Genomic DNA, 27,833 nt, shown 5'->3' with positions numbered 1-27,833 from the left:
AACTTAAAAAAAAAATCAGTTGAATAACTGCAGAAAACAGGGATATAAGTGAATTGGGACAACTGTTAAGTATATACTGGTAGTGAAACCAAACATCCAGTTCTTAATAAGATTAAAATGCATTTCCTTCAAGTTACTATTGAGTAAACGCAACATTTGATTCTCCAATATATGGAGCACAAAATAATTTTAACCTTTTGCATGCATTAAAACATCATAGAGATCAGAAATCTCAAAACATAAACCGATTTTTATAGCAATGCCCCCCCACCCCCCTCATTGAAGTCCTTGCCTTCCATTCACCCTTATACCAGCAGGGAAAGAAGGAAGCTTCTTACCCCTCCGGAGCTGCAGTCCATCATGGATAAGCTCCGCCCACCCAATATTAGAGGCAAACTTCCCTGCCCTGTTTAAAGGGCAGAAGCCCAGGCAGGCGTCTCCCACCGGCGGGCCCTGCTAAATGGGCCTTTGTGTGGCCCTTCATGTGGTCCTCAGAAAGCCTATTAGGCAATTCTGTATAATGTGGCAAGTGTAGCGATTCTCCTGGCTTGCCACAGTGTAAAGATAGAATGAATCCTGTGGCAAAGGGGAGAAAAGATCACCAGGAAGGTTTCCCTGGTTCGCAGACAGTTGGGGTTGACTATCCAAATACAGGTCCCTTTGGATGCAACATTCTTCACACACCAAGATCTGACAAACGAGGAGGTGGACTTGCACTCATTTAGAAAAGTTTCTTCCACATAGCCATAATTGATACTGCTACATTACAAGGATTAGAATATATGGTTTGTAAACTAGAAGATGAAAATAACAATTACCCCAGCACTATAGGCCTTGCAAAATCATGCACCCAAATCTACCCTAAACTGCAAAAATAATATCAAACATGTCATGTAAATTTACTACAATCATCATCCTAGTTAAGTCAAGTTTTAAGAAAGTTAATCCAACAGTCCAGGACTTAAAAAAATTCCTGTCAAATAGCCACTTGGAGCTAATACCCTCACATTCAACACATGAGAGAGATCACACCATTGACTTCAGAGCAACCAACCTAACACAATCTCAGACACAGACTGGACAGCAGTATCCTGGTCTGATCATTCCCTACGATCATTTACTCTTCCCCAACAAACCAGCTAATAAAAAAATCTTAAGCAGAAGAAGAACAGATCCCAACCAATTGTGGACCAAAGTATCTGAACAATTAGGATGGTCTTTAACTGATGTCAGAAAAACTACAAAACTGGGACAGAACATTGCCTCTACACATCTTTGCAGTGTATCCTGGAACACTGAGAACCTAAAGATAGAAAAGCGAGCATGTTGATGCTTAGACAATGGCAGAAAAGCTGTTCTCATGACCACAAACTATCATGGAAATCAGCCATAAAAATGTACAAACACCACATAAATTAATTTTTAAAAAAACAAACAAACCTAAGTGAGTCTGTGATGTAGTGAGCTTAGCAGGACATGTTAGTGCTTAGCTCCTGATCCCCAGGCCTTATTCGTCCCCATCGACTCTTTTCTTGTGCCCACAGGACCTTGAAAAAGATATTTTCTCTTTTTTATGGACAGATATTTGATCCAAGCAGAGTCCCAAACAGCTCCACAAAGACAAAGACCAATATTTGTATCTGGTCTCCTTATCTTAAGAAAGATATAGTGGCGGTAGAAAAGGTTCAAAGAAGAGCTACCAAGATGATAAAGGGGATAGAACTTCTTGATTATGAAGAAAGACTAAAACGGTTAGGGCTCTTCAGCTTGGAAAAGAAACGGCTGAGGGGAGATAGGATTTAAGTCTATAAAATCCTGAGTGGAGTAGAACGGGTACAAGTGGATCAATTTTTCACTCCGTCAAAAATGAACTTGATGAAGTTACAGGGAAATACTTTTAAAACCAATAAGAGTAATTTTTCTCCACTCAGAGAATAGTTAAACTCTGGAACGCATTGCCAGAGGTTGTGGTAAGAGTGAATAGCGTAGCTAGTTTTAAGAAAGGTTTGGTCAAGTTCCTGGAGGAAAAGGCCATAGTCTGTTATTGAGGAAGACATGGGGGAAGCCACTGCTTGCCCTGGATCGGTAGCATGGAATATTGCTACTTCTTGTGATTTGGCCAGGTACTAGTGACCTGGATTGGCCACTGTGAGAACGGGCTACTGGGCTTGATAGACCATTGGTTTGACCCAGTAAGGCTATTCTTATATTCTCTTTTGGGGCTGAGAGCTGAATATGGGTTTTTCTCTCATCTGGTTGAGTCCTGGAGAGGTCCATTTCCTTTGACCTGGGTGACAGATCACATTAAATACTTAGGTATTTTGGTGCCTTCTGATCTTTCTCATCTTTATTCGTTAAATGTTGATTCTCGTCTTCGTTTTATGGAACAGAAGCTGGATATCTGGCGTTCTTTCCCGCTCTTCCTCTCTGGCCAGATTGCTCTTTATAACATGTTGCTTTTACCATACTTGCTTTATCTTTTCCAAATACTGCTGGTTGTGCTCTCACCGTGATCTCATTCATGTATAATCCGAGCTTTAAACAAATATATTTGGAATGGAAGGAGACCGTGGTTGGCTTATCAAGTCTTAGCTACTCCCAGAGATAAAGGTGGCCTAGGTCTACTTAATATTCAACTCTTTGATCTATCTTGTCAATTTTGTTATCTAAACGATTGGTTTCGCAAGTTTTCTACATTTTCATATACTTCAGTGGAGACAGTTCTTTTGCAACAATTTCATTTTAGCACATTACTGCACTGTTCTCAGAAACATTTTCGCTCTCTTTTTCATGCTTATCCGATCTATTCTGCAGCTTGGGTGGCTTGGCGGCATTTATGCTCTTTTTTACAGGTTCACTCAGATTGCTCTCCTTTGTTACCGATTAAGGGTAATCCTGATTTTGAACTGGGACGGACTTCTTCAACCTTTTCCTCTTGGCGATCTAGGGGTCTCTGTTATCTTCATCAGGTGCTTACGGATTAAGGGGAGTTGTGTTTGTTTGCTTCATTATAGACAGAATTTTTGTTATCTACTCGGGATCTTTATGCTTATTGGCAATTGCAGAATTATATTCTCACTTTGCCAGCATCTTCTTTGACTTCAGAGTGTTATGAACTATCTTGTGAGGCTCTTTGTCTCACTGCGCAAAATGAGATTTCATCGTCAAAGTCTACTGGAGCTCTTGCCGCGTTATGATTATTCTAAATTAAGATTGCACTGGTCGACAGACTTAGGGGTATCCTTTTCTATCGAGTGGATTCAGCATTATCTTCAATGGATGTCTCAGCTTTATCTCCCTATGTCTCTTTGGGAAATCGCTTATAAACTGGTGATGTGCTGTCATATTTCGCCGAGCAGGGCCTTGCTCATGACTATGCGAACGGATTCTGTTTGTCCACAGTGTGGTGGCTCTGGAGCAACTTTGGGCCATATGCTCTACCGCTGTCCGGCAATTCATTGTTTTTGGAAGAGGATTTTATTACATATATCCCAACTTTGACGTGCCCATTGTTTGCGAAATGCCTTAATCCTTTTTGCTCAGTCCCATAGTTGCCCCGGTACCTAAGGGCCTGAAAGTTTCTTCAAATTGGCCTCTCTCCTTGGAGTTAAGGCTATTCTGCTGCAGCGGCTTTACCCAGAGACTCCAACTTTGGTGCAATGGAGGGCCTTCTTGTTTCAGTATCTACAGATGGAACGACATAGAATATCCAATTGGGACTCATCTGAGGGCTGAAGGTTTCAGTCTATGTGGGAACCTTTTGGGACTTCTTTGACTCCTACTGCTCGCAGTAGATTATTAAATTTATAATTTTTTTACCATTTGGTTACTCTCTGGCTGTTTTGCTGGCTTGCCCTGTTTTTTCTCTTTACTGGGGTGAGGGAGGGGGGTTGAGTGGGGAATAATATCAAAAACTATTGTTTATTAGTGTACCTACTATTGTTTCCTGAATTTGGAATGTTTTTGCATCTTTGTATTTGCTTATTTTTCTCTAATAAACATGTTCAACAAAAACCAAACAAACCCAAAACCAAAGCAAAGAATACACTATGCCTCGGAAACTGAAAACAAAACCTTCCATATCAAAAAACTATTCCAACTAATGCACTCCACCACTGGTATCTCTCTGCCTTTTTGTAAGACTCTATAAGCTCTTGTAAGATTCTATACGCTGTATCCCGGACCTTCTGTAAGATTCTATATGCTTTTTGTAAGTTTCTATATACTGTATTCCGGACTTCAACACATTGTAACTCGCTGATTGTCCAGCTCTCTTCGATGTGAACCGTCTAGAAGTCTCACGACTATGGCGGTATAGAAGAATAAAGTTATTATTATTATTATTTTGACCCTCTTACTCCAGATGACATACACTCTCCACTGAAAAGATTATCCAACAAAAGTTGTATACTGGACAAATGTCCTTCATATCTTGTCGCATACATCCCAAGGCCTAAAACACCATGTTTAACCTCTCTACTCAACAACCTATTAGCAGCTGGTGTACTACCAGGAAGTAAGGGATGAATTGCACTCACACCGATTCCCAAAACCCAAGTACACCTATTCACTCCATCAAACTTCAGACCAATTGTTGGCATTCCTCTGTTAACCAAACTACTTGAAACCCTGGTCTGCACCTCAACTCACCACCTACACCAACAAATTCTCCTACCTTCATCCCACTCAATTTGACATTCGTGCATATCACCAGTGGCGTACCTAGCATATGTGACAACCGGGGCCCATCATTTTTTGACCCCCCCCCCCCATCTGTACGAAAAACATTATTTTTAGTAACAAGCCACATGTCATACATAAGTACCTAGGAAAATGCAGCATCTTACATACAACATCAATACACCTTTTAGTTGGAGTAAAACTAAACAAGCCAGACCAGTACAGATCAATCCTGCAGTCAATCCTAACAGAAAACCATGTCTTTCGAACACACAGAAAACACCTTCGCCTAGTATGGAATATGTAATCACAAACTAACCCCTCCCTCGTTTACAAAACTGTAGTGTGGATTTGTTTTTTTTTTAAAATATCATGTTTATTGAGACACAGGATACCTGGACAGCAAGAGCCCGTGACATGGCATCAATATAAACAAAGCGGCAAATAAACAGTAGCAGAGTGGTACAAGCAATAGGAATGAACTCACAAAGCATTCAAAAGACAACATAGTACCACATCGTGGGCATTGGAAAATAGGCATGCCAGGCTCGCAGACCAGCACCCTCCGTCCATTTTGAATATGGAGAACAAACAACCCAAATCCCCAAACGATTCAGGACAAGCATACCACAGCCATACGCAGCAAACCAAACCAAACAGAAATGCAGCCATACTCTACAGACGCACCCAGCCATTCACACATTCACAACCACAAACCCCTATCACGCTCTCTCTGCCGGCATCGTTATAGTGGCAACATAAGTGGAAAAAGGATCCAGAAATCCACACAATCTACCCGAAAGAACAGTCTATATCAACGAGGCATCCATATCCAAAAACTGCTGCCATAGGGAGCAGTAAGACTTCCAGTGGTCCTGTGTTCGGGACTCATAAGTGTCCAACTCAAAGCGGGCTTGCTGTCGCATCATGGTCACCCACAGGTTGTAAGACGGAGCCTCCTCAGAAGTCCAATAGCTCAAAAGAAGATTTTTCCCCACAAGAATTGCATGTAAAACAAATTTCTGGGAAGGGAAATCCAAGCCTTGGTTTTGGAGGTCACAGACATCCCCCAACAGCAGAGCAGGTGCATTCCATGGTAACGTGCACTGCAGTAAAACAGCCAAACACTGCCTGACTATGGTCCAGAAAGCCAGCTTTGAACAGACAAAGAAGGAGTGCAGGAAATTACCCCTATGGGTTTTACATTTAAGGCACTTATCATCAGGCCATAACCCCATGACATGTCCCCGGGCTCGGGTAAGGTAAAAACGATGCAAAATTTTGTACTGTGTCTCTTGCAAGGTCGCCGCTTTCACATGGAGGTATAACGTGTGAAAAAGGAGTCTGATATCATGGATGGATACCTCCATCTCAAGTTCGGCAGCCCACTCTCTTACCAAAGTATGTAGACAACTCTCCCCAAGTTTGTCCCTCCCCTCGCCATACCAAGTGGATATTTTATTGGTCTCTGTGGGGGTGGAGAGGAAAATCGTGTCCAAAGTGCCATAACCCCAGCTGTCCCCATGAGTGCGCACTAAAGTATGATAGTAGTGATGAATTTGGAGATAGGTGTAAAAGTGGGCAGTAGGTAAAGACCATGATGTTTGCATTTGAGCGAAAGAAGGGAACTCTCCTCCCCCCAACGCCAGCACATCACCCAGGGTCGTATCGCGTTCTGAGCGTCCTCTCAAACCCGCCAAGCCCCCCACCCCGGGCGCAAAAACAGGAGTATGGAGAAGAGAAAGGAAGGGAGAAACAATAGGCAACTTGCCCTGGTGCACACGCCACCATCTCCAGGCTTTGCGAAAAGGGAGAAGAAATGGAAGAAAAGAAGTACAAAGCCCCCCACCCCCGCCTCCCACCCCATGAACGAACGACGAAAAAGACCAGGGTGCGCAACAATCCTCCAGCAAGGCTGCAGGGGAATATCAACGCGAAGATACCAATTGTTCATGGATCCAGCGGAGAAGCGCCGCCACATTGTAAACACGAAGAGCAGGTAGGCCTAAACCCCCTCTGTCTCTACTCTGAGACAATTTAAGAGCATTGATGCGGGCCACTTTCTCCCTCCAGACAAAAGAGCGGATAATAGATTGGTAAGAACGTTCGTCCGTACGAGAAATCCAGACGGGAATGGTTTGTAAGGGGTACAGCAGTTTCGGAAATAACACCATTTTTACCAAGGCCACACGACCCAGCAGGGAAAGGGGGAGCGAGTGCCACTTGAGACAAAGAGCTTTAATCCGTCCAATAGTAGCGGTGACGTTGGCATCATACAACTTACGGTGGTCTCTATAAAGCATAATGCCTAAATATTTCAGTTTCCCAAGTGCTATACCCACTCCCAATCCCTGACACCACGGTTCCACAGCTGAGTTTCCTAACAAAAGAGCCTCTGTTTTCTCGAAGTTAATTTTGAGACCGGAAAAAACACCATAAGATCGGATAATTGACATTAAGGCTGGCATAGTCCGGTCAGCATGGTTAACATATAAGAGCATATCGTTAGCGAACATGCTAATGTGAAATTCCCACCGATGTAATTTATATTTATAGCAATAAATGTTACGGCTAGCTCGTTGATCTAAAAGAAGATTAATTTTAGATTTAAGAGTACTCATGATCTGTCTGGTGTTATCATCAAGTCGAGAAATATGAAGATTCCTATAAGCAGCAAGGTCTCTGGACAGAGAAAGAAGTTCGCTATCACGTCGTTTTTTCAAGGAGGCAGAGTAAGCCAGAATGTGTCCCCGCATGACCGCCCGCATCTTCCACAGAGTTGGTGTGAACAAATTCATCCCACTTCTTCTGGAAAAACTCACGGAACGAAGCGTCATTAAAGAGGTGGGGAGACATTCGCCAAACACGACCCACTGCCGGAGAGCCAAACTGTAAGGAGAGGCCTAAAAGAGCATGATCAGAAATCAGCGGCACAGAAATGCTGGCATCCATCAGGTGAGGGAAGAACGAAGCAGAGATAAGGATATAGTCAATGCGCGAATAAGTCGAGTGGGGTGGGAGTAAAATGAAAAATCGTATTCATCCGGATGCAAGGTACGCCATGAGTCCAGCAGACCCAGTTCCTTCATGAGGAAGTGCACACCTTTGGTGAAATGTCCCTTCGGAACCGGTTTAGCGGGTTTGTGATCCCATTGGGGGTGAGCTACAAAGTTGAAATCACCACCCAAAATGAGCGGTTGAGGCAGATGCGGAGCCAGGTGGCCCACCAAGGACACAAAAAATGCAGGGTTATAGAGGTTTGGAGCATAGATATTACATAATACTAAAGGTTTGCCCCATAGTTCCCCAACCAGGATAATGTACCGGCCATGGGGGTCAGCAATCTGGCTATGAATATGAAAGGGTATGTTTTTGTGGATAAGGATAGCCACCCCGCATTTCCTAGCTGTATAAGAAGCATGGCACACCTGCCCCACCCAATCCCGGCGAAGCTTACCAAGTTCAATAGGCGTCAGATGGGTCTCCTGTAAGTAGGCAATGTCAGTGTGTTCTCTCTTAAGATAGGCTAACAGTTTTGTACGTTTAATAGGGGAATGGATCCCATCCACATTTAGGGATTTCACTTTCAATAAGGGCATAGCAAAGGAAGAACACAGAGTAAGAAAAGACAGATATGGAGCGAACAAGTAGACCAGAGTGGGACATCCCAGCTATGTCCCTCCCCGGAAAACATACACATCATCAGAATTGAAAATGCCAACAGTAAAATACCCCCACAAGCCCCATCAAACCGGCAGAGAAAACAGTCAGACAACCTCAAGCATACCACCACACACAAGCTAATCATACAATTCACTCCCGTCCCCTCCCTCCCCTCCCCCACATATTCCAGACCCAAACAGAGCATGGGAAATCCCCTGCTAAACCCCAACCCTTAGAATCCCCAACCCTGTAGCCCCAGGCCGCACCAAATCGGACAGTGCACCGACCCCAGAGCCGCTAGAGTGTGGCAAGACCAGGGCCCCCATAAAGATAAGGTGCAAGGCAAACATAGCCGATGGTGACATCTGCAGCATGAATAGAGTCCCAAAGTCCAGTAAGACAAATTCTGAGAGAGAATATCGAACTGTATAAAACATAACAGAATTTCCATTTAACAAGTAACATGTGGAACCAGAAAAGTGCAGTACACCGCACAATCCAGCCCCTGGCGAACAAAACTCGTGGAGAAACAAAGAAACATGCTGAACACTGGAGAAGAGTACTTTCAATGTCCCTCGTCAGATATGGCCAGCATACAGGGCTAAAAGCAACCACCAGAGGCCCTGTAGAAGTAGAAGAGTCAAGGGCTGCGGCTCAAGATCACTGTCCCACAGGCCACCACTGCCACTGTGACTAAATGGGGTAGCTGTTGCTGGAGGAAAGCAGACATAGAGTTCTAAAGTTAGGTGGGCAACTGCCATCAGGAAAGATTCAGCCGCCTCAGTCCCCTAAGGCATCCATCCAGCTGCCCCCGCATCCAACACAACGAGGGGCAATTGGCAATCATGGCTTGCACCGCCACCTTCCCGCTGCCAACAGAGACAGGGAACACAAAAACCAGGAAGGCTACATAGTGGCTCTCGAGAGGACTTGTGCCGGGCCGATTCAGGAAGGGTGCAGAGCCCCCTGTAATGGAGCCGGTAAAGATTTAATAAACCCCTCCAGCTCTTCAGGTGTATTATAGAAAGCTGTAGAGTTATTATAGGTCACTCTTGCCCGTGCAGGGTACAGCAATGAAAAGCGGATATTACGTTTAACCAACTCACTGCAGTGGGGCGCCATGGCTCGTCGCTTCGAGGAGACTTGAGGCGAGAAATCCTGGAAGATGAGCACCTTACGACCCTCCAGATGCAGGTTAAGATCCCGTCCCTTGCGGTATTGGGCCAGCACACGCTCCTTCAGAGCATAATTGAGAAAACGTGCGATGACTGGCCGAGGCCGGGAATCTTCATCGCGGCGGGAGCCCTCTCTATAGAAAATGGCGCCAGCTGGTCAGGCATAGCAAGAGCCTTGGGCAGCCACTCCTCCAGCCATGTGCGCAGATCGACATCCCTGATGGAAGTGGGGATCCCCACAAACCTCAAATTCTTGCGACGTCCTCTGTTTTCCAGATCTTCAAGACGTTCCCCCGGGCTGCATTCACTGATTCCAGCGTGCGAAGGCGCTCTTCAATATTGGCCGTTACGTCCTCCTGCTGGGCTATCCTGTCCTCGACGCGCTGGAGCCGGCCGGCTTGCGAATCTAAACTTTCTTTGATACCTTCCATGAAGGTATGTATGGTAGCAAGCTTGTCCTCCATGACTAGGGTCAGCGATCGCGTGAGCTCCTGAACCGCAGCTGCTTCCAGGGTGAAGACCGGCACCTCGTGGTGTTCCGCCATCTTGCCGTCCTGTCCCCTCTGCTTATCTCTCACAGTTCTGGCCGATTTCGCTGCCATCAACCCTGCCTAGCCCAAAGAGACTTTTCGGAGCAGAAGCAACACAGCGAGGCCGTTCAGGGTCGCAAGGTTAGTTGTTGCGCCGTTCGGTGAAAAGCTGGTGAAATTGCAGGATATGTCGGCACGGCACGGAGCTACACCGAGGCACGTCCGTTCACCCTCCCAGCATCACGTGCCCCCCTGTAGTGTGGATTTTAACCACATAGAATTCTGAGCATCAGAGCTGCTACCACCATGGCTGGCACTAAAAAACGCTCCACAGTTTTGTAGAAGGGGGGATAAAAAAGAAATACATAGACAAAGGTTAAATTGGACTTTGCATACTGTTCTGTTGTGCATCTAAACCTTTTCCCCATTTCCTCTGTCCTCCCTTCTTCCCCGTCCTCTATCCTATATATCCAAAACCCTTTCTGAACCTCTCTGCCCTCCACACCCTAAACCCTTTCCCACCTCCCACTATACTGCTTCCCTAAACCATCTCTCATCACCTTGCCCTCCACACCCTAATCCAGATCTACTGAAACATTTTGAATGGAGGTTCAGAAGCTACCACATACCTATCTCCATCTCTCTTCTCTCCCTCCCGCTGTCCAGTATCTCTCTTTCTCCTTCCCTTCCATCGCTTTCCATTTGTCTCCACCACCCCTATATTTGATTTTCCCTTGGCCTATCTTAAAAAGATTTTCTATCCAGGTCACCCGTAGTGGCAATGATTTGCACAGGCTGTCTTCCACTGAGCCTGGATCCTTTTCTCTGCTGCACCCCACACTTGCAGAAGAAGGAAGTTACATCACAAGAGGGCAGGATACAGCAGAAATCAGGCTCCAGGCTCAGTGGCAGACAACTTGTGTGAATTACTGCAACTGCCAGTGAGGAGTCAAGACAAGATGTCTTCTTCAGGGGTCCCTAATGGTCCTATATTGGTGGATACGTAGAGATTGCTGATATGTGGAGAGACAAGCGCTGCTAAAAATCAAGGCTTAGGGACCTCTGAAGAAGACATCTTGTCGAAATGCGGACCATGTTGGGTCCAGCGCCACTAGCGGACTAGGTCCTCATGTTTTGTATATGGATTTTCATTTTTCATGTAGAGTATTTTATATGTGGATAATTTTATTGTACATTTGGAACTGGGATTATCACTGTATATTTGGAACTCTGATTCCTTCATTAAAGTCCATCTCAGGATCATCGCCATTCCACAGTGTACTTTTGGTTTGCTTTGGATTTCTTTCTCTGTGGACTCCTGGGGTCAATTCTTCTTGATTTGTGTCTGCTATTTGAGTAGCAGACACTGTATAATGTATAATGCTACTCATTGTGAAACCGTGTAATACACAGACCCTGTAACTCTCCTGTTACTATCACTAGATGTTCAATGCTATACTCTGTAATTCGCTGTCTGTACAGTTTCTCTTCATTGTAAACCGCCTAGAAGTCGCAAGATTGTGGCGGTATATAAGAATAAAGTTATTATTATTATTAGCCTTGCCATAAACCAGGTTGTCCAACATTGGTCCTCGAGGGCCACAATCTAGTCAAGTTTTCAGGATTTCCCCAATGAATTTGAATGAGATCTATTTGCACTCACTGGCTTCCACTGTATGCAAATAGATCTCATGCATATTCATTTGGGAAATCCTGAAAACCTGACCTGGCGAAGGCCGAGGTTGGACGCCCCTGCCCTAAACCCTTTCCCACATCTCTCTGTACTGCCAACCCTAAACCCTCTTTCATTCCCCTCTGCTCTGCAGACCTTCCCCACATGAAAATCATTTCAGCTTTACTCTCGTTGGCACTGTCTGGTAGGCCAGAAATTGCATGAAGTGATAAGTGCTCTCCTCCCTCTCTCTGCACTTTCTTGCCCATTCCATCCCTCCTGTTCCTCCTCCAGTTCCCTTCTACCTCCTCTCTTACCAACAAGCTGACCTCTTCCAAGATTGCCTGCCTCATCCATTCACACAGAGATACACGCATCGTTAGATAGCTTAATATACATTCCCCCTAAGCCCAGGTTTTAATTGTTCACTGGCCACTTACATAAGTACAACAGTCAGTCTCCTGAAAAGGACATTAGGCAGAGATATCGAGTTTCCCAAGGAGTGCCACAGGGGTCTATACTGGGACTGGTGCTATTTGACTTATAAATGATCTGGAAATAGGAATGACAAGTAAGGTGATTAAACTTGTAGATGACCCTAAACTGTTCAAAGTTGTTAAAACGCATGTGGATTGAAGGCAGACTGTCCAAATTGAAGGCAGACCGTCCAAGTGGCAGATGAAATTTAATGTGGACAAATGCAAAGTGATGCACATTGGGAAGAATAACCCGAATCACAGTTACCGAATGCTAGGGTCCACCTTGGGAATTAGCGCCCAAGAAAAGGATCTGGGTATCATCGTAGACAATACGATGAAATCTTCCGCCCAATGTGTGGCGGCAGCCAAAAAGCAATTAGGATGCTAGGAATTATTTAAAAAGGGATGGTTAACAAGACTAAGAATGCTATAATGCCCCTGTATCGCTCCATGGTGCGACCTCATCTGGAATATTATGTTCAATTTTTGTCTCCTTATCTCAAGAAAGATATAGCGGCACTAGAAAAGGTTCAAAGAAGAGCGACCAAGATGATAAAGGGGATAGAGCTCATCTCATATGAGGAAAGACTAAAAAGGTTAGGACTCTTCAGCTTGGAAAAGAGATGGCTGAGGGAGTAGAACGGGGTACAAGTGGATTGATTTTTCACTCCGTCAAAAATTAAATAGACTAGGAGACACTCGATGAAGTTATAGGGAAATACTTTTAAACCAATTGGAGGAATTTTTTTTTCACTCAGAGAATAGTTAAAGCTTTGGAACACATTGCCAGAAATTGTGGTAAGAGCGGATAGCATAGCTGGTTTTACAAAAAGTTTGAACAAGTTCCTGGAGGAAAAGTCCATAGTCTGTTATTGAGAAAGACATGGAGGAAGCCACTGCTTGCCCTGGATCAGTAGCATGGAATGTTGCTACTCTTTGGGGATTCTGCATGGAATGTTGCTACTCTTTGGGGTTCCGGAATCTTGCTATTCTTTGAGATTCTGTATGGAATGTTGCTACTCCTTGGGTTTTAGCCAGGTCCTAGAGACCTGGATCATCTACTATGAGAATGGGCTACTGGGCTTGATGGACACAGAAAGGCTATTTTTGTGTTCTTATAACCTGAGAAGGTGAGGGTTACCATCTCCTCTTTTTAGAGACTAATTTCCCAAAACTCGGCAGTTTTGGAAGGCCCTGAGTTTGGGGAGCCACCGAGCATGTGCGGATGCAACACGATGATGTCACATGCATCCATTCGTTGCTTGGAGACCCTTCAGATGTGGGCCGGACTCGGGAAAGTAGAGATGAAGTTTGTGTGGGGCAGAGCCACATGTCCTCATTTTTGCACAAATAAATCTGGTAACCCTAGATAAGGAGCCGAACCCCATTAGTACTTTTACAATGAGTGCATACACAAACCCTCTACGAACACACCAACTACTTCAGAGGGAGAGGGGGCCTTTTATTTCTTGCAAATAAATCAAGTGTGACTGTATCCTGACATCACCAGCCCTTCCCAAAACCTCACCCCTCTTCCACAAGTTTTGTATTTTACATTTCAGTTAATTTTGAGAAGTAATCAACAGACAATAAGTAGTTGGTTCCCCAAGTTGAAGCTAAATAGGCTCTGAAGCTTTGCCGATGTGAGATGCACTTGGGAGAATGGCCTTCCACTCCCTAGCAGGGACTCTCATAGCCCACCTCACCTTCTAGCACACAGACCAGGACTAGTGAGAGCCCAGCAGCAGAAGCTCTGGTCACATGGCTTTGGAGGGTTCACATCTACCAAAAGGACAGATGGGTGATGGGGATCAGAGGAAGCAGAATAGAGCATGAGCAAGAGAGCAAGTGGCATAGAATGAGGTGGGAAGGGTCACAAAAAGCCAACATGCAGCAGAAACCAATGACATCATGCTCCGAACAGAGAAACGAAAAAGTCAAAAGGAGAACAAAACCCATCAGCAAAAAAGCTCAAGAACCCTCTGGGGACTCACCATCCTCGGTTGGCACATATACATTCAGATACAAGCAATCCTCACTCTGGTCCTGAATGTAAGTGGTGACTATATCCAGATTTGAGGTGAACCAGATGGGTGTCATGATTTCGGGCACAGCGTTGTGAATGTTCTGGGGACAAACTGGGGAGAAGTGAGTGGCATTCCTGATCCCAGACCATGAGGGGGGAGGCTCTGGAGGCAAGAATCTCTTCTCTCCAACAGGAGGTGCTGCATATGGTACTCCCAGATACTGATCCACAGGACCCAGGAACTCGCTGGGCAGTGGCACTCGTGTGCCCCGGATCTTTCCATAGTGTGTATTCACAGTCTGAGAGTAGGCTTGACAATCTACTTGCAAAGCAGCAGTCCAAAGCCAAAGTACAAGGGACAGGTTCCAGCCATAGAGCAATTCAGTCACCCAGAGGAAGGGAAGAGATGGAAGATGCATGTTTGTAATGATAGCTTCCAGCTCCAGAAGAGAGGTAGGACAGATTCAGAGGTGCGAGGTGTTCTGAAAGTCCCTCAGCTTTCTGCATTTAAAGAGTAGAGGCAAGATGGAACAAGGGCAAAGAGGACAAAAATCAGTGTATTTTCCATGTGGTGAAAACTGATAAATATATTCCAGCTAGTTAAAGGTGATCCATTTATGTCAGCTTCTCCTTACGTCCACTGTTGTGTGCTGTCTCCACGCCTAGTGCTGACTGGATAGAAAATGCTGTGAGAAGAAAAGAAAGCAAAATATTAAATCTCACCATAGAGAAATATCATACACTGGAGGGAGAGTTCAAAGAGGCGCCAAGATAAGCAAAGAAGGATGGAAGGAAGTTGGCCTGTGAGGGTCAGAGATTGGAGGGAGAAGGGAGGGTCTGTGAGCAGAAAAAGACTATAACAGCAAGAACCTCAACATGAGGAGAAGATAGAGAACCTGTGAGTGATGGGAGGCTAGACAAAAGGGAGGGGAATCCCTATAGGGGAGAAAGAAGACAGTGAAGAAAAAAGCCCAAGGTGGCCTCACACACAAGAAGAGCACAACACATGAGAGGAGTCGTGAGGATAAAATGTCAATAATTCTATGATTTTGTCAAGAGTCTTAAAGGCTCATTACTCTATCTACTCTATCAATGTAAGGAGCGAACAGAGCAGTAACTAGTGTCCAAAGCAAAGTTGGACACCATTTACTGCTTTGTTCGCTCTTTACATTGACCTGTGTGGAATAGAGTAATGAGCCTTTGAGACTCTTGACAAAGGCATACATGCCGAAACACTGTCAGTGTCGTCTTTGAGTCTTCGCAGTGCTACAATCAATAAACTGTATCTTGAATTTTACACCCGTGGCTGAATTATTGACATCTTATCCTCACGACTCCTCTGTTGTGCTAGGGAGAAAGAAGACCCATCAAAGGGAGAAGAGGTGAGAGGGAAAGATAAAATGAGAAGAAAGTAAATGGAAGGGGAGGGGAGGGTCCACGTTTGGGAAGATAGGACAATGTTGAACAGAAAATGAAGCAAATCTCCTGTGACTTTACAAACATATTGGACAAAGTGAGACACAATGTGCAGCTTTATGATACTGCACAGTTCTGAGAATCCTATGGCAAAGCAGGAGAGTAGGCAATACCTACGAGAGATGCCCTTCAGGGCTAAGTCAGGAACAGAAGAGCCCCAGCTTCGTTACACAAGTACATAAGCATCGCCATACTGGGACAGACCAAAGGCCCATCAAGTCCAGTATCACTCCCTTACTCCAGAGTGATACCAATATAATTTCTACCCTACAGAAACGGCCAGAAATAATCCAGGTTACCACTTCTCATTCTTTACCCTTTACCATATTACTAACTAGTTTCAAAAACCCATTGTTCTCTGCTGGGAGAATCGTGCTCCGTCAGTCATCTACCAACATGCAGCAGCACTGAAACGGACAGTGCCACTGAATACTGGCACTAATTAACCGCCTGGAAATAGGGCAGGAGAGGGGCATTACAGAGGGGAGCCAGCCATTGGTGGTCACACAAGATCAAACAGAAAGCAATCTTAACTATGCCTGCTTGGACATGTGGGACGGGTGCCAACATCCACTCATCTTCTGGGTACTGGCTGTAGCACGACAAGTTCTCCCCTCCCCCAGCAGCAATGGAGCCCCCCTTCCTTAAGCAACCTCCCTACACAATAGAAGCTGCCCCCAAAAGCCCACTTTTTTTAAGGCTGCTTTTACCTCCTAACTCCCCGTCACTTGTAAGTACCCATGTCTGTTTGATCATGTCTGTGAGAAATTCCCTAACCCCTGTTTGTTTTGATTAGATTAAGCTCTACTGAGTAACGATTGCCTCGTACATGTTTAATATACGTGCGGTATACGTCTGGCAGCGCTATAGAAATGATAAGCAGTAGTAGCAGAAGGCCCTATTTACCCACTGGTTAGGCCTGGGACAAGAAAGGGGGGCTTCTATTGTATGTGGAAGAGGAGTCCAGAAGGGCGAGGGGAGAACTTGTAATGCTACAGGCTCGTACCAGGAAGTTTTTACATTCTATTCCATTAAAACTCTTGTATACCTTTTACAGTAAGATCTGGTATTCAGCCTAGACCCCGTAAAGTTACATTACATTACATTAGTGACTTCTATTCCGCCTATACCTTGCAGTTCAAGGCAGATTACAAAAGAGCTAACTGGACATTTCCAGTAACGTTACAATTGTTTTTTTGGTTACAAAAGAGGTAAGATAGCTGGATATTTCCAGGAGAACTTGCAAATTAGATAGTAAGATGACTGGACATTTCTAGGTAATATTACAAATAAGATTACAATTAAGAATGCTGGACATTTCGAGGGAGCATTACATTTTAGGGATCTGTTTGCTTGGTTGATATTTTGATGAGGAAGAGATTACCAAAGTGTAGGCTTTGGGAGGGGAATTTACCAGGGAGGAGAGGGAAGAGGGGGAGGGTTAAGGTATCTGGATAAATTTTTTGAATAGCAGGGTTTTGATTTCTTTTCGAAATGTAAAGTGTAGTTTGCAAGCCCTAATTGAATCTTGACCGGGACCCCCATAAATCCTGGTAGCAAACTCTTGGCCAGATATTCAATGCTGATGCCCAGACACGGCCTACAATCAATATCGGGGCCTAATTCTACCCATGGCTGTCAATGTTCAAAAAAGTCACCACCAATAACAAAATACTGAACGGTACATTTCCATCCTGCCTATCCATACAAATGAACTAGAGAACATAGGCAAGAATCATGAGAAAACAAACATCATTCAGACCAAAATAAAAGAGGAATGGCACAAAAAACACCTAAGACTAAAATCATTCAAACAAAAAATAATCCAAGAAAAAGTATCTTAAACAAGTATTGATATTAAACAATTTAAGGGTCAATCCAAACAAACACATTTTAAAAAAAACTACTGGTAAATTCTGATGAAATGAAGTACATTTCACATTCAAAGGCCAGAGATTACTCCAGAATGAGTTGGAAAATTCTGGACAAACTGTATAGACAGGGTGCAAAGTAGATCCTTATTACTTGATGAAATATTTGCATATCATATTCCAATTGTAGAGTAGAAATGGAGCACAACAGTCAACCTGTGGCTTGTAAGCCACTCGTAGCCACGGACTGAGTTTACTTCAGTCGAGAATATTCAGGACAGTGAAGTAACATGGAAACCATTCGCATGCAGCTGATAATTCACAGCACTTAACCACTTAGCAAACTGAATCCTTGGCTCTGCCCCTGGACCACCCCTAGCCTAACTGCTTAGTTAGGTGATCAGAGGAGATACTCAGCACCACTGACCAGTGAAGGGCCACTGAATGTCCGGGAATAACCAGCTCAGCCTGACTAAATGAAACTTTAAAAAAATGATTATTATTTTAATTAGAATACCATTACAGAAGAACAAGTCAAACTCATGACACGAAGTCATCTATAAGAAGAAAAACACAGTGTGAAAATGTAACTCTACAAGATAGGCATCTTTGTTCCCCATTTTGTTTAACATATTTGGCCTAGTTTCGGTGTTTGGAATCTGTCCATAATGTAGGCTGACAATTTGTTATGGATTGCTCGGATGCAAAGGGCATTTATGGATCTGTCTGCTTTGCAAAACTGCTTTATGGTAGTGAAAGGTTGGTTAAGTGCTCTTCAGCTTGAAAAAGAGACGGCTGAGGGGAGATATGATTGAAGTCTACAAAATCCTGAATGGAGTAGAACGGATACGTGGATAGATTTTTTTACTCCATCAAAAATTACAAAGACTAGGGGACACTCGATAAAACTGCAAGGAAATTATTTTAAAACCATTAGGAGGAAATTTTTTTTCATTCAGAGAATAGTTAAGCTCTGGAACATATTTGCCAGAGGTTGTGGTAAGAGAGGATAACGTAGCTGTTTTTAAGAAAGGTTTGGACAATTTTCTGGAAGAAAAGTCCATAGTCTGTTATTGAGAACGACATGGTGGAAACCACTGCTTGCCCTGGATCGGTAGTATGGAATGTTGCTACGCCTTGGGTTTTGGTCAGGTACTAGGGACCTGGATTGGCCACTGTGAGACCGGGCTACTGGGCTTAATGGACCATTGGTCTGACCCAGTAAGGCTATTCTTATGTTCATATATGTTGTTAAGTGTTGAAAAGATTGTGGTATGTTGGATACGTACTGAGAATTTTGTTCCTTGTCAATCTGTAGATCTTTTTGGACAAAACAAAGCAAGGAGAACTGCAGTAATATGTACAATGATACAGGCAAAGTTTATTAAAATAATTGCGATTAAAAACAACACCTTAAAATTAAACCACGGGACCCAACACAGTCCTTGTTTCGGTACACACCTTTTTCAGGGGTCCTGAAGCCTGTGTGAAGATGAACGTCGAAGAACAGCTTGTACGGGGGCTGATAGATTTCGAAACGATATTTTTGAACAAGCCTTCCCAGTTGTGAAATCATTTTGATACTTGGGAGTGATGATTGATGAGTCGTTGTAATTTTCTACCCAAATGGACACCTTAGAGCGGTATACATCTCAGAGTGCTGATAGAATTTAACAATGAACTTGCAAAGCTATTGTTAATAATTTGTAATTTTTCCTTAAAAAACAGCTTAGTATCAGAAGATTGGAGGTTGGTCAATGTGTCAACGATTTTTTAAAAGGGTTCCAGAGGTGATTCAGGAAATTAATGACAGGCGAGTCTGACATCGGTACCGGCCAAAATGGTAGAGACTATTATAAAGAACAAAATGACAGAACATATACGAAAGCATGGATTAATGAGAGAAAGCCAACATGGTTTTAGTCAAGGGAAATCTTGCCTCACCAATCTACTGCATTTCTCTGAAGGAGTGAATGAACATGTGGATAAAGGTGAACCGGTTGATATTGTGTATTTGGATTTTCAAAAGGCATTTGACAAAGTACCTCATGAAATACTTCTGAGGAAATTAGAAAGTCATGGGATAGGAGGTAATGTCCTATTATGGATTGAGAACTGGTTGAAAGACAGAAAACAGAGAATGGGCTTAAATGGTAAATATTCTCAATGGAGAAGAGTAAATAGTGGGGTTCCCCAGGAGTCTGTGCTGGGACTGCTGCTTTTTTAACATATTTATCAGTGATCTAGAGGTAGGAACAACTAGTGAGATAATTAAATTTGCTGATGACACAAAGTTGTTAAATTGTAAGAGGACCTTGTGAGACTGGAAGACTGGACGTCAAAATGGCAGATGATCTTTAATGTGAGCAAGTGCAAAGTGATGCATGTGGGAAAGAGAAACCCAATCTATAACTATGTGATGCTGGGTTCTGTGTTAAGAGCCACTTCCCAGGAAAAGGCTCTAGGTGTCATTGTTGAGGATACGCTGAAACCCTCAGTTCAATCTGTGTCAACAGTTAAGAAAGCAAATAAAATGTTAAGAATTATCAGGAAAGGTATCTAATCTAATCTAAATCTTAGATTTATATACCAGATATAGGGCTCAACTTGGTTTACAATAAAAATATGTTTACAGAGATGTGTTGATTTTAAGATAGATCATTAGGAGTTACATTCAAAAAAACGTTGTAACATCGTAGTTTTAAAAATTTTACAGAAAAGAAATACATGATTGTATTTGAACAGGAAAGTCATTCCATAGTGCAGTCAATAGGCAAGAAAAAGATCGAGCAATTTTGCCAGATGATCGAGAACCTTTGACCGAACGAAAAGATAACTTATGTATATGAATAGTTCTACAACTCAAAATGTTTGAGGAGTTTAAGGTTAAGGGTATCAGAGAGTCAAATAATCCATGAATAATTTTATAAACAAAGATGAAAATATTATAATGCTCTTGTATCGCTCTATCGTATGGTCATACCTCGAATACTGTGTGCAATTTTGGTCACAGTATCTAAAAAAAAGATATAGCGGAATTAGAAAAGGCACAGAGAAGGGTGATGAAAATGATAAAAGGTTTGGGACAACTTCCCTACGAGGAAAGGCTAAAGCAGCTAGGGCTCGTCAGCTTAGAGATCAGAAGGCTCAGAGGCAACATGTTAAAGGTCTATGATATAATGAGTGGAGTGGAAAGGGTAGATGTGAATTGCTTGTTCACTCTTTCCAAAAATACTAGGACTAGGAGACACGCGATGAAGCTACTAAGTAGTAGATTTAAACAAACTGGAGAAAATATTTCTTCATATAACATGTAATTAAGCTCTGGAATTCGTTGCCAGAAAATGTGGTGAAATCAGTTAGCTTAGCGGGGTTTAAAAAAGGTTTGGATAATTTCCTACAAGAGAAGTCCATAGACCATTATTGAGATGGCTTGGGGAAATCCACTGCTTATTTTTGCTACTTGGGACCTGGGTTGGCCACTGTTGGAAACAGGATACTGGACTGATGAACCCAAACCTTCCAACACACACATTAACACTTAGGATGCAGGAATGTAAATGTAATAAATGCAAAAAACATCCCTAAAATATTAAAATACATTCATTGTAACACTGCTAACAAAAATCAATTCATCCCACACCTACAATTTATTCATCTGTATCCTCAAAAAAACACCAGTATGCTCCAAATGGTGAGAAAGAACGGCTTGGGAGTGGAGGTGGTGACAGAAATCAGAGATAAAGATGGGCTACACACCTCTCTGTCTATTCCTGTTTTGGTTTCCTTTTCTTCTCTCCCACTGCACTTTTCAAGGGCAGTTCTATAACTGGATGCTCATATCTATGCATCTCTTACACGTATAAATGTTTACAGTATGCATGGTAAGTGGCAGCTCTCTTCTGAAGGGCACAAATAAGTGAACCATGGGAGAGGCTGCCACTGACACGCATAACTTAAGAATACTGTAAATTCTCCGCATGGCATCAAGCCCCCTCAGTCTAGAATCTTCTATGCATATTGTCACACTTAGCATGTGCACAGGCAGGGTAATAAATAGTACCGTAGGAGGATGTACATCAGTTAATTGGCAAATTCTGCCTTTACCTATTCAGTTCAAGGAAGGATTAAAGAATAAGAGGCTGGGTGAAGATACCCAGGAGGTTACAGCATGTAAGTGGATTGTGCATAGGAGGTGGGTTCTAGATGTTGTTACAGTCGTTTTAGCAGTAGGTGTGGCGTCATTCTTAGAGGGTTTCGTTGGTTTCTTAGTGACGGGTCATCAGTCCTGTTGAAGACTGGGGTGTGTTTGTGTTTGGTTTTTCATCTTGATACAGGTGGGCTTTTAGAAGAATTTGAGGTAGTAGTTGCAGGAGTATAATGTGATAGGAAGCTGGTTCCAACTTTTTGCTAGTTGGTATTGGATGGACAACGTAAGTTGTCTCATGGACTTGACATTTTTGAATGATGGGAATTTAAGGTGCATCAGGATTCGAGCAGAATATCTATTGGAGTAGTATGACCAGTTCATTTAGATAGAAGGGAGTGTTTGCAAGTAGGATCTTGAAGGCTCTGATATTTAGTTTAAACTTAATTCTAGCAGCTACGGGTAAGCCAGTGTAGTTTTATATAGTAGGGCTGTAGGTGTTCAGCCAAAAATGAGTTTGACTGCTGCATTTTGGACTGCTTGTAAGCAGGATAGCAATGTTTTTTAGCAGCCAGCCAGGGCTGTGTTGCAGTAGTCTAGTATGGATAGGTTCATGTATTGAACTAGGATTCGGAAAGCTCCTTCGTCACAATATTTTCTGAAGGTTCTTAGTTTTCTCATCGTAAGAAAGGATTGTTTGGTTATTGAGTGTATGTAGTGTTTCGTGGTTAGGTAGTTGTCCATTTCGATTTCTAGAATTCTGAATTGTAGCTCTAGTAGAAAGTCTTTGTCATTTATTTTGATCTTTGGTGAATATCATGGGTCGGATACAGGGCCTAGCCAAAATAAATTTAGTTTGGGTTTTGTTTAAGCTGAGTCAGTTGGCTGAGGACCAGTTTTAGAACATAAGAACTGCCGCTGCTGGGTCAGACCAGTGGTCCATCATGCCCATCAGTCCGCTCATGCGGTGGCCCTCTGGTCAAAGACCAGCACCCTAACTGAGACTAGCCCCAACAGCGCATGTTCATGTTCAGCAGGAACTTGTCTAACTTTGTCTTGAATCCCTGGAGGGTGTTTTCCCCTATAACAGCCTCTGGAAGAGCGTTCCAGCTTTCTACCACTCTTGGGGTGAAGAAGAACTTCTTTACGTTTGATGATGGTAGTGGTATCAGGCGAGTCCATCGTTATTGGTATCATAATTATGAAGTTCTCAGTGAATGTGAAGTGTTTTATTGTCTGCTGTGTCAAAGGTGGCACCCAGGGGTTGCATGAGAAGGATGAATACTGATGGGGAGAGGGGAGATCCTTGAGGTATCCCACTGGGAGGGATGCCAGCTGTCCGAGAATTCTCCGGGTTTTCTTGTTCGGCATATTATCATGTGGGAAGGAATTCCTGAAACCATGAAAGAACTGGGATGCTTAATCCAATGTTACTGAGAATTTCGGTCATCCAGTTGAAGTCTACTAGATCGAATGCGTTACTTAGGTTGAATTGTATTATGATAGTGCATTGGCCTTACTCATTAGTTCTTTGCCATGCATGACTAGTGCAGTGATCACCGTTTTGGTGCTGTGTTTTTTCTGAACCCCAATTAGGAAGAGTGGAAGATGTTGAAGTGTTGCACCTAGTGTATCCTTCCATTATTTTGACAAAGAGGGGGATAATTGGTGACTATTGCCAATAACTGGAATTGTCACCAATAATTGGAGATAATCGGTGCAAATTAGGACCAATTTTCAAGAACTGAGTAACTGCACTTAATGGCTATTCTAGAAGGGAGCGGCATGGGTGGGTTGGGCTATGATTCTAGAATACGGACATTCATGGCCACAACAGCAACATTTTATTGCAGACATTTACACCTGCCATCAACATAGCATAAGCGGCTACAACTAACGTCATCGCAAAAACACCCACTTGCCCTAGTATTCAACAATGGCAATTCAAACCATATGTGCCTGAAAAATTGACACTGAAAAAAATCTAGGTTTAGCACTAGTAAATAAACCATATTGGAGGTAGGTGTGGCTCACATAGGTGCTATAAATGCCTGCATCCAAATTGTGAATGGATTGGGGGGTGGTCTATGACAATTTGTCTAACCTTTAGGAATGTCTGTGCCCTGCCTGGCCCCACTCCCTTGTGCATGTCAATTCTAATTCATGGCAATTATTGACATGGATTTCCTTGTTAACTAACTCCCCCCCCCCCCCCCCCGAGTGCTAAATGCTACGATACTCATATTTCTATGAGCGTTGGAGCACTGTTGGAGCATTTAGCGCTCCGGGCCAAGGCTTAGTAAAGGGGGAGGTTGCACAGATTATAGACTCCAGAGGTTAGCGCCTCTCAGCTGTTCTGGGCCCTTGTCTCAGCTTTCCTTCATTGCTCATCTCCTCTCTTTCCCAGAGTTTTCATCAGCCTGGAGTGCAGGAGTCGCCTAATGGTTACTTCAGTGGACTGAGACCAGCTGCTTCTGACCGTGGGCAAGTCGCTTTACCCTCCATTGGCCAAAGTACCAAATAGGAACCTGCATAGAATACGTAAACCACTTTGCCCAGAACGAGAGAAAGTCACTATATTAAATCCCATTCCTCCCTTCCCTTTCACCTGGCACCACCATTGCCTTAAACATACTGATGACTTTCTATTTCTTCCTACTGCCCTCACTGCATGTGGGTAATGTTGGTGCTTTCCCTGTACCTTGCTGTTTGTCATCTTTGATTCCTGACGATATTCAATGTATTGCTAAAACTTGCCATGTCTTGCTTTATCAAATCACCATAATCCATCAGTCCTTTCCAAAATCCCATCCATGCTTCTGTCACCTGCTCCTGACAGGTGTTCCTCTGAGCTGTCTTCCTGCATTGGAGCCTACTGATGAAAACAGAGAAAATCCAGTCTGCAAAGGGGCTCCCAGTGGAAAATGACATTCAGGTCAGGATCCAAGTATTTGAATAATGGAAACGTGTTTACCAGGACATACAGCAAAGTGATCTCAAAAACTATATGAAAGAAATAAGTGCAATATCACTCGGCTGTCAGCATTTCACACCAATAAAACATCCACTGGGCCAATTTTTAGAAAAATATACACCTTGCTATTAGAGCTTCAACCCAGTGGCTGAAATGAGCGCTCTTATAAAAGACAGCGAGGAATCTTTGATTCTCTGTTTATTAACGACATGTCCCCCTTCAATGCTGCATCCCAAGGATTTCTACACATGTAAAGAGCAGCTTTCACAAATATGTTTCCGAGAAACCTTCTATGATGGCCAAATTAGAGGTCCATCAAGCTCTATTGGTGGCCAGTCCAGGTCCCGAGCCCCAGCAGGGGCTCAAGGAGTTGCCCAACATCTCTTCTGCTCACCCTGCCTCATTTACCGCCCCTGTGTCCTTCCTCGGGACCTCCATGCCTTTCTCCAGACAACACTGTCCAGCTCTACCATATACTTCAATCAGCTTCATGTGTCTCTCTCCCTCCATCTCTGGCCGCATTAAAGTGTTGCTTAGACTCACCTCTTTGAGCTCCTGCTTCTTGCCGATCCCGACCCCGACCCTCTCATATTAAACATGTTTTTAATGTGATACTTAAATGCTCCGTTTCTGGGTCTCAGGGGGATTGTCAGCCTCATGGAGCGGAAACTGTCTCTTTTCTGTCTGTGTCTAGTAGCGCTAGAGAAGTGTTTGGGAATAGTAATAATGGAGACAAGGTCGGGGCTGCATGTGGGGGTTACAGGTACAGGCAGAAAAGAGAGAGGAGGAGGAGGCGGAGGCGGAGGCAGCAGCAGCAGCAGTCGCCTGGGAGGGCTCAGTCCCCCTCCTCTGCCGCTCTGGTTCTGAGGTGAGCAGGGGGTGAATTGCAGCAGAGAGAGGATGCTCTTTGCAGAGGGGGGGGATGGGGGGCTGGCTTTCTGCTGCAGTCCTTCAGACAAGAAGGTTAGAGACCTCGAAAGGCAGGTCTTAACCAAATCTTTCTTCCCCTTCTGTGCTATGGTGGAGCTGAAATTACACAATCCCCGATTCACACATCACCATGACAACAGCAGCAGCCCAGGCTTTAATTCACAGGGCTTTCTTCTGCTTCTTCCCTCCCTTCCCCCTCCCGAAAACAGAAGTCACGTTAACCCCTTCCACAGCACAGTGAAGGAAATCCAACCAGTGCCTTCCACCCTGCTGTGGTCCAGCTTCCATCCAAAACACATGGGCCACATGAGGGTCCAGCCCCCATCCGCTGTACATAGGCCACAGGGGACGGTCCAGCCTCCCTCCACTGCACACAAGTCGTAAGAGGATGATTAAGCCTCCTTCTGCTGCACACAGGCAGCAGCAGGAGAGTTCAACCTCCATCCACTGTACACAGGCTAGAGGCTGCTCGTACTAGCCACTGAGAAAAAGCACAGGAAAATAATCCAGCCTCTATACACTGCACATGGACCACAGGAGGATGGTCTAGCCTCCAACCAAGTGCATACAGGTCACAAGGTCAGGGTCCAGCCTCCATTCGCTGCACATGGGTCAATGGGGCATGAGACCAAAGCATATGAGCCACAGGACAGTCCGGCCTCTATCCACCGTATAAGGGCCACTGTAACATGGGAGAACAGTCCAGGCTTCCTCTGCTACACCATAGCTGCAGGAGAAGGATCCAGTCTCTACTACGGCACGCCAACCACTGGGCATGGGAGGACAATCCAGCCTCCATCCACTGCACACAGGCCACAGGAGCAAAGGAGAAGAGTACAGTCTGCATCCACTGCACATGGACCACTGGAGGATGGTCCAGCCTCCATTCGCTGCACATGGGGCAATGGGCATGGGAGGACAGTTGAGCCTTCATTCACTGTATAAGGGCCACTGGGTCATGGGAGGCTGGTCCAACCTCTCTCCACTACACATAAGCCACAGCAGGAGGGTCCAGCCTCCCTCCGCTGTACAGAGGACTTGGGAGGAGGGTCCAGACTTCCTGTGCTACACAGGGGAGGCTCCTGAGGAAATTCAAGAATCATGGGATAGGAGGCAATGTTCAATTGTGGATTAAGAATTGGTTATTGGACAGAAAACAAAGAGTAGGATTAAATGGCCATTTTTCTCAATGGAGGAGGGTAAATAGTGGTGTGCCACAGGGATCTGTGCTGGAACCGGTGCTATTTAACTTATTTATAAATTATCTGGAAATTGAAACTGAGTGAGGTTGATTAAATTTGCAAATGACTCTAAACTGTTCAAAGTTGTTAAAATGCATATAGACTGTGAAAAACTGCAGGAAGATCTTAGGAAACTGGAAGACTGGGTGTCCAAATGGCAGATGAATTTAATGTGGACAAATGCAAAATGATGCATATTGGGAAGAATAACCTGAATCACAGTTACCGGATGCTACGGTCCACTTTGGGGGTTAGCGCTCAAGAAAAAGATCTGGGTATCATTGTAGACAATACGATGAAACCTTCTGCCCAATGTGTGGTGGCAGACAAAAAAAAAATCAAACAAGATGCTAGGAATTATTAAAAAAAGGAATAATGCCTCTGTATTGCTCCATGGTGTGACCTCAACTGGAGTATTGTGTTCAATTCTGGTCTGCTTATCTGAAGAAAGATATAGTGGCACTAGAAAAGGTTCAAAGAAGAGAGACTAAGATGGTAAAGGGTCTGGAACTCTTCTCGTATGAAGAAAGACTAAAATGGTTAGGGCTTTTCAGTTTGGAAAAGAGACGGCTGAGGAAAGATATGATTGAAGTCTACAAAATCCTGAGTGAACAGGTACAAATGGATCGATTTTTCACTCCATCAAGAATTACAAAGACTAGAGGACACTCGATGAAGTTACAGGGAAATACTTTTAAAACCAATAGGAGGACATTTTTTTCACTCAGAGAATAGTTAAGCTCTGGAATACGTTGTGGTGAGAGTACTTAATATAGCTGGTTTAAAAAAAAAAAAGTTTGGACAATTTCCTGGAAGAAAAGTCCATAGTCTGCTGTTGAAGCAGACAATGGGGAAACCAGTGCTTGCCCTGGATCGGTGGCATGGAATGTTGCTACTATTTGGGTTTTTGCCAGGTACTGGCCACGGTTGAAGACTGGGCTAGATGGACCATTGGTCTGAGCCAGTAAG

At 43.9% G+C, this 27,833-nt stretch overlaps 1 protein-coding gene across 9 annotated transcripts in view; it reads right to left on the bottom strand.

The window, feature by feature from the left end:
• Positions 1 to 27,833, bottom strand: part of NLGN3 (neuroligin 3) — a 149,858-nt gene that overhangs the window by 98,285 nt on the left and 23,740 nt on the right. For 6 of the 9 annotated variants that reach the window (XM_033946116.1, XM_033946114.1, XM_033946117.1 and 3 more), the window contains one exon: positions 14,194 to 14,911. The exons of 2 other annotated variants lie outside the window; for them this stretch is intronic. In XM_033946116.1, the coding sequence (XP_033802007.1) occupies positions 14,194 to 14,644 (451 nt within the window). In that variant the 5' untranslated portion in view covers positions 14,645 to 14,911. Of the gene's footprint in view, positions 1 to 14,193; positions 14,912 to 25,236; positions 25,342 to 27,833 lie in introns of those variants that run through there. One more of the 9 variants, XM_033946119.1, reaches the window with a different exon arrangement.

This window comes from Geotrypetes seraphini, chromosome 5 (assembly GCF_902459505.1).
Source record: "Geotrypetes seraphini chromosome 5, aGeoSer1.1, whole genome shotgun sequence".
In the NCBI taxonomy this organism is placed as follows: Eukaryota; Metazoa; Chordata; class Amphibia; order Gymnophiona; family Dermophiidae; genus Geotrypetes; species Geotrypetes seraphini.
This window is presented reverse-complemented; position numbering and strand designations above follow the sequence as displayed.